Source organism: Indicator indicator, chromosome 3, assembly GCF_027791375.1.
Source record: "Indicator indicator isolate 239-I01 chromosome 3, UM_Iind_1.1, whole genome shotgun sequence".
Classification (NCBI taxonomy): domain Eukaryota; kingdom Metazoa; phylum Chordata; class Aves; order Piciformes; family Indicatoridae; genus Indicator; species Indicator indicator.
This window is the reverse complement of record NC_072012.1, coordinates 41,994,612-42,007,846: the sequence shown is the minus strand read 5'-3', so window position 1 is coordinate 42,007,846 and position 13,235 is coordinate 41,994,612. Positions and strand designations below refer to the sequence as shown.

Sequence of the window (13,235 nt, the reverse complement as noted above, 5' to 3'; positions counted from 1 at the left end):
AAATTTTAATGAAGTAAAATGTTTCCCATTTTAAAGCAAGCAATCTGCAAAGAATTAAGGGTAGCAAGTATAAGCCACTACACATCATGTAAACAAAAGCAAAACCTGAAAAAACATTGTTGTTGAAGAACATAAACAAAGATAATGGCTGGGCAAAAGTGCCAAGGGCATAAAGTAAAACTTGAACTACATAAATACAGCTGATTGAAAGACTGCCCTCAGATACACATGCACAAATACACCAAAAATTGAGTTTATGTACAATCAGCAATATCTTTGCATATGTGTTCAAAGACAAATATGTAACCAAAATGTGGTTTCAAATAATGACACAATGCTCAGAGTGGTCAAAATAATTACAAATAAAGATAAGTCAAAGCTTTAATCCAGGACTCAGGAACTGTTAAAGATTTTGTCTGGCCTGCCACTTCACAACCCAAATAATACTGCCTTTCTAGGTCACCTTCAGCCATTACTTAATGTGCTTTGCAATATATCCTTCTCTTTGCATATATGACTAAAAAGTGTTGGCTGATGAAAGACATGAATACAAACATATGAAAAAATATCTTTCTCACACACCTGAAGCCAAGAAAAAGCATGAAGTCAAAAAACAGCACACAGCTCACTTCCTCAAAAGCACAAACCTCTAGAGCTAACATAGATGCCTAGCTAATAAGACAAACCATTATTTTCTGCTATTTGTATTAGAAATCTTGAATATTCCAAACAATTTAACTTAATTTTTTGACCAAGAGTAGTCCCATCTTTTAATGGTTACAAGACTCATCTCATTTTTTTTTACCTAGAGATGTATTTTAGTTCTTGCTACCAAGTACTATTTAAAAATGTAAAACCATTAGTACCATATATTTTTTAGAAGAGTTGTGCTTACCTATTGTATCAGCTTTACTAAATCTTCGTGTGACAACATTGTTCATATTTCCATTTTCACAAAGCTTCAGTTCTGTCAAATATACTTCTACTTTGCAGTGCTTTACAAACATACCCTGTTCAACAACCTGAAAAACAGATTGGGATCAGGTATCAGTCCAAATATGTTTTCATATACACACTTCAAAATATTTTGAGAACTCTTCAGGAAACTGAAGTTCAGGGAATGTAAGACACCTAACAAATGCAAAAAAAACCCAGAAGTGCAATTTACCTGTAAATTTTTACAAATAGTGAGCTAAAAAACCTTTTTTTTTTTCCCCATACTGATGTTGTCTTACCTGTATATAACACCACAACTATTACTTTCAAAGTGTTAAGCACAGTAGAAATCACAGATATGCATACTTAATCAAAAGATATGATACTTAATCAAAAGATAAAAAAAATAAATCAAGTTACTTTAATTTCAAAATATACGTGTTGTAGGCTACTTCTTAAAAACATGGAGAAATAGTTTTCACAGTTAAAGAATATTTATCAAAACCAGAATACACACTAATAAAATCTGGATATCACATTTGTAAATGAAATCTACACTTACATTCTGATAATGAATACATTAATTAGAAATTTCCTCAAACACAACTGTTTACTATATGCTCATTTTTATAATACTTACTATAAAAAGGATTTAAAAAAAAAAAGTAAAGTGTAAGAAAAAATAATATTCAGGGTCACCTCTTGAATGTTTTTGCCTTTGATCTTCCAAAGTGTAACTGCAGTACTTAGTCATGTAGACTGCTCCAAAAATAACCCTCAGTCTGATATATGATACATCTGACAAATACGGTAAAAAGAAAAAAAGCCACCAGCTAATTGCTAGAGGAGATCTGCTGTCTGCTGTACAAATATAACTTGTATGCATGTGGCACAGGAAAAAAATAAATTAGTAAATGATTTCATTGCCGCTCAGTAGTTTCCCTTCGCTTTAATGACTACCAAGGATGGTATTTAAACGAAAATGGATCTTAATTTGAGCAGCTTAGTAGAGTTTTCAGCTTGTAGAGTAACAATTAAAAATCTGTGCTGTATGGCTAGGACATCTCTGAGAATAAAACCAGCACCATAGTGATGGTATTACCACATCCTGTTTCTTAAAGTCATAAGGTAATTTAACATGGATCAAATACAACAATTGTATTAATTTAAAATTTGGATCTACATTAAAAACAAAAGGAGCATGAAAGAAAAGTATCATCCTACTTCTATGAAAAAACATTAAGGTAGACAGGAGAAAGAATCTTGAACACATGACAAAAGCATCAGAAAGAAAAATTCTGAACTAGACTATGCATCTCCGAGGATAACTACTGTTCATATTGGCAGAAAATCATGAAACAGTGCCAGTTTACCTGGCCAGTCATTACACTCTGTGTATTTTTCCAGTTATGTCTTTCCAAGCAGAAGGCAAGTTACTCTAATTTCCCTTCTCTCTCTGTTTTTCCACCAAAGTGAAAAAATTACAGAACTTTCACTTTACCATGATGATGGAAGAGCATTCAGTTTTCTGAAATCCATCTTCAGGAAAAACAGTAAGCTGATAACATATATATTTTTAAATGAGAGCCATTTTAGTGGGTTTCAGCTCTTACAAAGCTAGAGAAAGAGACATTCCAGGGATGTCTCCTTAAAAATAGATCTCTTTTATTGTATTAAAGAGAATGCTATAAAAAGCCAAACAACAAAGATACTTCTATTGCTGATCAAAAGAATCTTGAAGACACAACATTTATTTTGTAATTAAATCTGTCATTTATTTGAAAGTAATGCACTTCAATTAAGCAGCCAGCATATAAGCACTTAGACCATATTCATGTTAGAGAAGGGAAAAAGTTCTATTACACCAGAAGTCATATCAAACTTAATTCTAAGTATAATATTACTTCATCAGTTTTCAGCAATTCAAATGAAAATCCTTGTTAATGAAAGAATAAGCCCTAATGGTCAAGTTAGAATACCAAAATGTGTTTTAAAACTTAACTAATTCAGTCCAGTGGGGCTGCAATTGTAACCTGAAAATATTAAGAAATAATACAAACAGAAAAAGATTGCATGAACAATAAACTGTTAAAAATTTCCTCTGTTGCCTTAATAATAAGGAGGGTACATAGAATCATAGAATGGTCTGGGCTGGAAGAGACCTTCGAAGGTCATCTAGTCCAACCCCCTCTGCAGTATCCTCAACTAGATCAGGCTGTCCAGAGCAAACAAAAATTTACATCAAAGATGTTATCTCATACTGATGGGAGGCCACAGTATATACACTATACTATGGACTACTACTTGTGTTGTGGTAAGCTTTTTGCTCGAAGAAAAAACTCCCTTAGCAAGCTGCTGAACACAATACTGCTTATGAGAAAAGGAACTCCCATTACTCTGCCAGTGATAACACTGTTAGAGCCAGGCATTTCACTAATACAGTCAATATAGTTTTAGGGTTTTATACTTTATTACAAAACAATTTGCATTAATAGACTTCCAAGCTTCTAAAGCACGTCCTTCTTAAAATATTACAGAGATTACTTCTGGGGTAACAAAAGGAACAGAAAAGAATAGTATATTCTTTGTATCCTTGTTTTTTAACATTAAAAACGTAAGCATTTAAAATCTGAATTAAAATTTGCTATCTGCAAAACAACTAAAGCAGAAGCTGTCTATACAATTATCACAGGTCAGGACTTACAATTTTATAATAAATTGCTACACAGCTCCTGCATATTTACAGGACTATCTGAATCATATTCATCCTAGTAGGTAATGTAAGAATACCTTGCGTGCTATTGGCTCTTGACCTTCCATCAGTGTGTACCAGCTAACTAGCCTGTTCCAGCCTTCAGTTGGCAAAAGGATGTAGTCCAGCTCATCAATGAGATGTTCCTTGAGAGACTGAGAATCACCATCTATAAGAAAAAGATATTTTTACTTGAATATTGTAACCCTGTTACTTGAGTTTTTAATATAACATTTTTCATATAAATAGCAAACAGTTATGTGATCAGTATTATTGTGTTCAAAGCAAAACTCTTCTGAAACTTTTTAAGCAAGCTATTCCGGTTCATGCATAGCACATCTATTACAGATAGTATTCCTACACTCAGGAACCCAAGTGACAACTCCACATCCTCATGCTATCATAAGTGTCTAACTTGTTATCACACACCATCACAACCTTCAAAGAAACCAATCCATTTCTCCACCTACTTTGCACATATTTCCACATCACCATGGATACTTCCATTTCATGCTACAGCTGCATCCTGCACTGAAATTGCAGGAATGGGTAGTTGCAGTACATCCAAGACAAAGTTCAAAGTCATTGATTCCGTATCAGATTGAAAAAATAGTATGGTACAACCTTCCTACATAAAGGATCTTACATGCTATGGAAACAAAGTTCCCACAAAATTCTTCACAGGGACAGAGAAAGAAGCAGCACATGAAAGAAATTAAGCTTGACAACCTCTTTACACAAGTAGCATGTTTTTAGCTTTGGATTAATCATTACTACAGTGGTAAGATAGCAGTTGTAAGAGGTGACTCCGTATCTGAGCCACTGCGAACCTCAGTCAATTAAGGCAGCTGCCTTTCCATTTGGAAGTAACCAATTACAGGCCAGCAAACATCCCTCTCTATACAGGGACATCAAATAGGAAGACTCATATATTCAGTTCCAAAGAATGAATCAGGATGATGAACTTAACGAAGTATGAAAATAAATTAAGACGATGTATAGAGAATAACCAGACTGTAATAAATATACACTCTATTTATTCTAATTGCCCTATGTGAATGAACTGCAGAATTACACTGCACAATTAAAGCTGGGCATAAAATTAACCTTAAATAATGTCCAATTGCTTCAAGTACTGGCATTCTTCTGGGATTTTTTCCTTTAAAGTGATACTTCTAAGAAAATGAATGCTATTATCTGCATTTTTCTGTAAGGACAAAAGTAAGTGTGCACCATGCACTTACAAAAAAGCATTAAGGCGCTCTCATATTTCTGTATTCTCTAGTTTGTACAAATTGAGCAAACATCATAATATGACTTCAATGAAAAAAAAATCCTAGTATCAGAAAAGGCACACTTAAAAATTAATGGACAATTTTAATGCATAAGAATTTAACAAAACATGCTTCAACTTGACTGTTTCTGTAGGAGGGCAAGGCTACTGAAAACATTCAAGAGATGTGTTCACTTCCTGGGAGAAACAGTAAACAAGATGCCACTTACAAAGACTCTAGAGATCTCCCTACTCTACCTGCACTTGCTACACCTTCAGCCAAACAGTGAAAGCATGGGCCAAAAAAAGGAAGGCACGTTCTTCTGCTCCTATTATCATGGATGCTGACTCCTCCTTTCCATCTCCAGCTAAGCACCTGGATGTGTGAGCAAAACATGGGAGATACATAGTGTTCTCAGTTCATGTATTTTAAGTGTGCAGTATCTGTTACTACCATTAGCTGCTCAGAGATGAAAAGACGACATTGTTTCCATAATAAGCAGTCCATGCAGTTCAGAGATGACTTCATGTAGTCAAGAAAGCATGCATGCATGGTTTGCATGCATTTTCTCTAATAAATGCCATCATAAATGACTTAGTAGGAAGAGCTAAACAAAAAAACCCTAACATCAAAAACCCCTAAACAGAGCAAAGTATTAGAATGACAAAGTTATTTTAGAAACAGGAGATAATCAAGTTCAGACAAATTTCTTTTTTTCTATCTATGCAAACTATTTTTTGCCATTTTAGCAGGAAAAATACACAACAGCCACACAGAAAACAACAAAGGAAAGTGGAAGACAATCACTGTCTTTGGAAAAAAGCGGAAGGAAACGAAGACCTTGGATTCCACTTTGGGAGCCATGGTACACAGAATTTTCAAACAAAAAGTAAAATGCAGTTTCATATGAATATTTCGGTGTGCACACAGGTAAAAAGAATTCAGATCTTCATAGAGGTAAATATAACTAATATGATCTAATAAATGAAACTTCAATCCATGCTCCTGTTTAAAAGGTACTTTCATTTTCTTCCCCTTAGGCTGTTTCCCCCGACTGTAAAAATGACAATTTTCAAGACTCAAATTGTGCTTTGTAACTGTCTTGCCTGATTAGTGAAGAAAAAAATAATTTAAAAAACTATATTCCAGAGCTACATAAAAGAAACACTTGCTGAAATAATTCACAGCTTGCACTATCAATTCCTACTTGGCTCACTCAACACTATGCGTATGGTAGGTTCCATTAAAACTGGGAGCAAAGTGTGAGGAGAAATCCACAAACACATCTTCAGGTCCATGTATCTCTTTAAATGTTCATACTGCATTTCTGCACTGGACCTGATGTTGCTATAGGGGTTTATAGTTTTTCTAAAACTCCCAACATTTCATCTAGTAAAATGTTTTCACAATCTTATTCCCTCAAAGTCCCCTGACTCTGAAGACTCAGTCCCTCACACGCAGCCTTGTCTTCAATAAGGAACAGTCAGCTATTCTAAATGACTACTTCCTTGTGCTTGCTTTGCTGATCTACAGCAGACTACATAAGCCTTTATTGGCACATGTGCATTCTGTTACATTTAACAATATATTTACCCTGTGTTGAGATTAACTGAAATCTCTGTTACTTTCCAGTGAAATTTCTGAAGTCAGGGAACAGCACTTAAGTAACAGAAGCACATCATCTTGCTTCAGTTTTCTGCAATTAGTCTTTCTTGAATTTAGTAATAGTTTTCCTCATTGCTGCATTACACTGCAGAATATCTGAGAAAGCATGCCCATTTTAGGTTATTCTTTAAATCAGATGCAAAATTTCAGACTTCAACAGTTAAAGAGAGCAGTCAACCAGCATGCACTATGTGTCAAAAATAGGATTAAACCCCAAGCATTTTCAGGTTGGATTTATGCTACATAGGAAATCCAGCACAGAGGATTGCTGCTTTGCAGCAGGTAAAGGAGACAGCTACTATTTGCTGTGCACCAATGCCCTTAATTTTGAATCTGCTTTTGCACAGGAACAGTGGATGACAGCGAATAACTGGATGTATGGTATCATGGTCAACGCAGAGCCACAGTTTTAGAATCAGCAAAAAAAGAAGTTCATAAACTTCAATGCTATGTTTATTCTGTAAGGAGGATTACCAGTGTCAAAACAACAGAACACGGATTTCTTAGCTAAACAACTAATGTGACTTTAGATTCAGACAGCTAACCCTATTATAGACTTCATATCCACAGTAACTTTAAAACTTTATCTGAACATGTAGGGTAGATTAAGTTACAAATAATACGGAGCAACTTAACAGTGCTTTGCACACCTAGAAATCACCTTTTTTGTGGGTAGATACAGAAGAGAGAATAAGCTGATTGCACCTTACTGAGGATAAAAACATCTTGCTGTATCTGATTTCAACTGAAAAGTATCACCCAGCCATTCCTGCTTTTAGATTTACTACAGACAGTAGCTAGATTTACTACAAAAACATACAAAATACCTAAATCCTCATATTTCAGAAAACAAAACACATCACCCACTCAGAGGAAAAAGACCTTTGAGTTTGTGCATGGACGAGAACATATAGATGCATACAACAATACAGCACCCCCTTCAAAGGCACTGATAATAGTCACTGTGAGGCATACACACACACTGACAACTAGGGCAACATGGTATGACAAGTCCTGTGAAAGAGGAATGAGTTCATCATAAACCTACTGAAAATGAAAGAATTTGTATTACTATGTGCAAACAAATTATGCAGTATGTTACGTGTAACTACTGCTGTAACTACAAAGAAGAAAACCAATTATCTGCTAGATTTTATATCCATTAGATTTTGCATATGAAATATTAATGGCTCTAGTGGTACTTCAATACTGGACATGACACACAGAATTAAAGATTAAAATATCTTGGAAAGCATTCTGACACTTGTGTCCACAAATCTGCTCAGCAAGCCAGTTAGAGATGAGCAATTAATAACAGTGACAGAGTTCAACCTTACTTAGAAGACCATAAAAACTTAGGAAACTATCCTCTATCATTTCACATCACTTTATATGATCACTGAACTGCACGGTATCTCTTCTTCAATTGTTCCAGAATGAAAGTAAAGACTTAGGACTCATGTATAGAAAGAAATTTGAGAGTTCAATCTAAAAAAGGTAGCTTTAAATCAAACAATTCAGTTAAGATAAAAAAGAAAAAACACACCACCCCAAAAATCTTAGTGAACTCTGGCTAGCTATTTGTCAACCTGACTACAACTTCATCTCACAGGGTACCCCAAACTGTGACTATAAAGCAGTAATTTGTACATTATTAAATATTTAATGTGCTGTTATCATTACAAAGAAGTTCCAACAACTTAATTAGAAAATTGTAATTTCTTAGAGAAATTTGTGTGTCCAGTGACAAACACACACTAGTATTATTTAATTAAATAATCAGAAGTAGTTACCTTTGAGAAGTCCAGAATTATCAATAGGACCAGGATACACATTCTGATCTCCCATCTGGTATTTATCCCAGCTGTCAAAACCAACATATTTTTTCCACTGTTTGAACCAGCGACTATCCACTAGATACCTGAAATAGAAGAAGACATACAAGTTAATTATTGGCAGGTTACTACTTCCCACAGTGTCAATTAATTCATGAATGCAGTTGTATTCATCAGCCTTGGAAAATGGAGAATGTTTTCCTGTCTGGTCTGCTAACCGTTATCAGCACCTCCTACCAATAAGGACTTGAACTGGGGACAACTGAAGATACCACTAATCATAATGGACACGTACAGTTTTGCAGAACTGCCAGTGAAGTATATAGAAAGTTGAAGAATGGCAAGTTCAAAAACCATTTTTCTTTTTAGCTTGAAATATCATTGATTTTAGTCCCTACCCTCAATTAGTAGATTCTGGAGTTTCAAATTAAAGCTTTATAATTAGGTAGCGCTTTTTAGAAAGAGAGACAGAGAACTTTTAGCAGATTTTTTTTTTATTTCCTTATGGAGTTTTATTTAGAACATTCATATGCAAGTCACAAAGCTTTAGATGTCTGATGTCCTGTCAAGAACCAGCGTCTCCTAAGTGTTTTCTTCCTTTGAGTTGGCATCAACATACCCAGTAAACATTCTGCTTTTAAAGCAGTACTAGATGTTCCTCCTACATATAATTATCAGCTTTGCAATTCCATATAAAGGGATCTCTCTAAACTCAGTTCCAGAGTATTTCTACTCAAATTAAACTGTTGCCAGTCTGGCTTTTATGAAGTCTAGTGATAGCTACATTTTCTATCTTTTTGTCCAGAACTTCTTCAAGATTAAGATACCAAATTTGTTCACTGATCCTCAGATTACTTCATATACATATGTGTGTATATATATATATATATAGATAGATAGATATTTTAAAGACACCATCATCATTATTTCTCTTTCCTAGAAGTATCTATCTCCTTCTCTGCCTCAGTCCTTCTGCTACTACTCTAGTACATGTCAGAATGACACAAAATGCTAGGTCAAACTAAAGATCACAGTTAATTCTCATTCTTCTCCACTATTTGACTACTGACTTCTTATTTGCAGCATACCAATAACAAGCTATTGTGCCTTTAAGAAATCTCAAACCTTCTTGGTGTTTCAAACACTAGTCTGCTAATATATTTAGTTTTATTAGGCAATCATTCTGTAGGAGTTGCTCATCACCACCACAAGAAAACAGAACAAAAACATTAGCACGCACAAGTCTTGTAACCAAATAAATACCAAACATTGCTTGAGTGTACCTTTTACTGACTGGGCTTAAAAAAAACCCCATTAACAGGGCCTTAAATTTGTGCTTCTAAATGATGTAACTACGATAAGAAATAAGAAACCTAAGATATGTAATTTTTGACTTATTTTGTCTCCTCAAGACCAGTTCTCCTCTTACAGAGATCAAGCCTGGAGTCAGCCTCCAGAAGTACTGCTACCAAACCTCTAGTAAAGAAGGAATTACTACTGTGCAGCACTCAGTACTTTGTAGCCAACTTCTCAGTAAGTCCAAATTTTGCATTATGTACGGAACATACTCTTAAGTGTACGATTCTATAGGTAAAAGTCCTCTGGAAAGTAAGAGGAAGAAGGAGTTGCAAATCTCAGTACAGGCCTTTAGATGCTTACTTCTGGTACATTGCTTCAAGACCACCAGACTAATGTCTCAAAGACAACTTTACACCACCTATGACAACAGCATCCTAATTCATATGGTAAACGATCTTGATTGAAAATATGATTACGTCAACACTAATAATGAGTTTGTGAACAAATTACTCCTAGCCTTAGCTTGTAACTACCCTAAGCAAACATAAATAGGAAAGGCAGAGCTGTGTCTCAACTCCTCGACAGTTCTGCCAGTTTAAGAACTTTGGTCAGGGGCTAAATTCCTCCTTTACTGCATTCAAAGCCAGCTGCACTCTTAAGCACACACTTTTACCATCTCACAGCATTAACACTTGGTCTTATGTCTATTCTACTACCACAACCTCTTACCACTGCTCACAAGTCATCAACTATTAAGAGTTGTTAACTGTTCTAAAATTGTTCTGTACACAACTTCGTTCTGAACCTTGCAACACACATTCGCTGCAAAATTTTCAATAATAAAGCAGTCAGAAAACAGGCTCAGATTGCTTTTGGAACCAGAATGATATGGAAATAAGCTTCATTTTAAACACTATTGGGGAAACTTATATGAAAACTATTTTGCTGCAAAAATGCCCTTTTCCACTGTTACCAAACTCAGAAACAGACAGTGACTTAACAGGCTGTTCTGGGCACAATGCATTCCACCAAATCAGTAATAAAAAACCATACCTGAAGACCTATTCCAGAAAGATGTGATATTTCAATATTTTAAAATCACAGTGATAGTAATCATTCTAATGGTCCTGCACTGATTATCTCAGTTTTGTGGCAGAATTCAATTGGCACATTTTGTTTTGTTCAGAGATACTTAGTGCAATAGGTAACAAGATTGATCATGGCTAAGCTGTATTAAAAATGGTGAAAATTGGGATAAAACACAGTAAAATGTTAAAAACACAAGCTATTACAAAATTAAACATATTTCAAATTTATTAAAAGTTGAAAAAAGGTAAAATGGTCAAGTTCCAGCCCCACATACATTTCAAACTCAGTTAGAATACACTGATTTCTTGACCATTTTCTATCATCTATGCTGTTCAGAGAGGCTGTAAGAACTACCTAAGAAAGCAATGAGCTTCCCAAAATGAATTCAGATCTTTGTATACAGAAAACCTAATTTTGTAACACAAGAAAGTATCCAAGCAAAGCCTTACTGTCTTATGTAAAAGCCTTTTCCAAACTAAACTTTTCAGTTTCTCCCAACACAGCAGCAGATTTCATGATCACTGCAGCAAAACCTATGAAACCTCAAACAGCAAACTGTTGTGAAATTAAATGAGAATCAACTTCAACAAGCAAAAATGGCCAGCTTGCATATAATAAGCATATAATGTGACTATCTACTTAATTCTTCCCACTGTTAAACCATCTGACAGGAACAGGTCTGGTACGTAGCTCCAAAAAAGGATAGTTGAGGGCCATCAAAAGCTACTGCCTTATCTATTCAGACCATATATTATTTGAGATAATGGAAAGTGGGGCTCTCACAGACTTTAACATTTGGCATTATTTGTTTAAAACAAGCATTCCATTAAAAAAAAAAGCACGACTGTTTTTTTTAAACATCAGTTGAAAGCAAAATTATACACTTTGACACTTGCTACATCCCTTCAAAACAGTTTGCCATCATGCAACAAAGTGAACTAACATGGTACCAGCTCTCCACTATGCTTTAAAATACTTGCTACATTTGTTACTAAAAGCTTACAATTGTATTTTCATAAAGTGCTCCTAAGCAATGCTACAATAGAAGGAAAAAAAAAAAAAAACACCCATACAAATCTGCTTTGTTTTTCACATGTGCTTCCTTTTCTACAATCAACAGTCAGATGCAAATGTCTTTTGAATTGACCTGATTCAATGAAGACAAGAGTGGGTTTGGAGGTACAGGCTCAACAGTGAATACAGAACAGTTTTAACATTTTTCTAACATGTTAACAGATTCTCTATCCAATTCATGCCCAAAGTATGCCACATTCATCTATTACCTAGAAAAGGGAGGGATGAAGAGAATACAGCAGACAGAGAAGGCTGCAATAGGCAATTTCAATAGCACTGTTTTGGCTGGAAAAGACCTCTAAGTTCATTGAATCCAACCGTCAACCTACCACCACCAAAGTGATGTCCCAAAGTGCCATGTCTACTCATTTTTATTTTTTTAACACTTCCAGGGATGGTGACTACACCACTTCACTAGGCAGCTTGTTCCAATGCCTGATCATTCTTTCAGTAAAGAAGTTCTCCCTAATACGCAATCTAAATCTCACCTGGCACAACATGAGGCCATTTCTTCTGGTTCTATCACTTGACACTACGGAGAGCAGACCAACACCCACCGCCCCACAACCTCCTTTCAGGCAGTTGTAGAGTGGTAAAATCTTCCCTCAGTCTTCTCCAGACTAAACAATCCCAGTTCCCTCAGCTACTTAAGTTTAGTCTATTTAATTTAAAGACTGCATGATAAGAACTTAAGAATTCAGTGAATACCAAAGATAGTCCACTTTAAAATTACAAAAGAAAAAACAGGTCATTACAGGTCATACAAATTTCACCAAGCAGTAACTAAATGCTATAACAAATTGAGAATTATTTATGTTTCCTGGAAGAGAAAATCAGAAACTAGACACTATCATTCAAGTCTGAGTTGGTATAACCATGTTAAATAAAGTGACTTTATTCTACACAGTACATATATAACTATATACATATATATATTAAAGATAATTTTTCCTTTACCCCAAGTTTGCCAAAACAAGCCTCATGTTACTAAAACTGAACTGTTGGGATCTGTCATTTTCTTTTTAAAGTACAAGTACCAGGAGATCTTCTCATATTAGCAAAAATCCAGTTTTTTCATTCTTCCTGTATAAATCCCAATTCTATTTACAACAACCTTTTAATATTTGGCTCATTTTTCTTTAATAAATGGGAAAAAGAGTATCAAATTAGTTTAATCTGACATGCCCTTGTGTTTTGCTTTATACACAAAGTTTTCACAAAGTATGTTCTTATGAACATACTCAAAGCCAAGAGCATTCTGATCTTTCTCAGCTTCTGTGGCCACACAGCACTATTCCGTAAAAGCCACAT

The 13,235-nt window shown here is 34.9% G+C and overlaps 1 protein-coding gene across 2 annotated transcripts in view; it reads right to left on the bottom strand.

Moving 5' to 3' along the window:
- USP15 (ubiquitin specific peptidase 15) overlaps positions 1–13,235 on the bottom strand; it is a 65,236-nt gene that overhangs the window by 40,729 nt on the left and 11,272 nt on the right. For both annotated transcript variants that reach the window (XM_054399729.1, XM_054399730.1), the window contains exons 2-4: positions 8,421–8,548; positions 3,727–3,857; positions 896–1,022 (exon numbers count right to left, since the gene is read on the bottom strand). In XM_054399729.1, the coding sequence (XP_054255704.1) occupies positions 896–1,022; positions 3,727–3,857; positions 8,421–8,548 (386 nt within the window). The remainder of the gene's footprint in view (positions 1–895; positions 1,023–3,726; positions 3,858–8,420; positions 8,549–13,235) is intronic.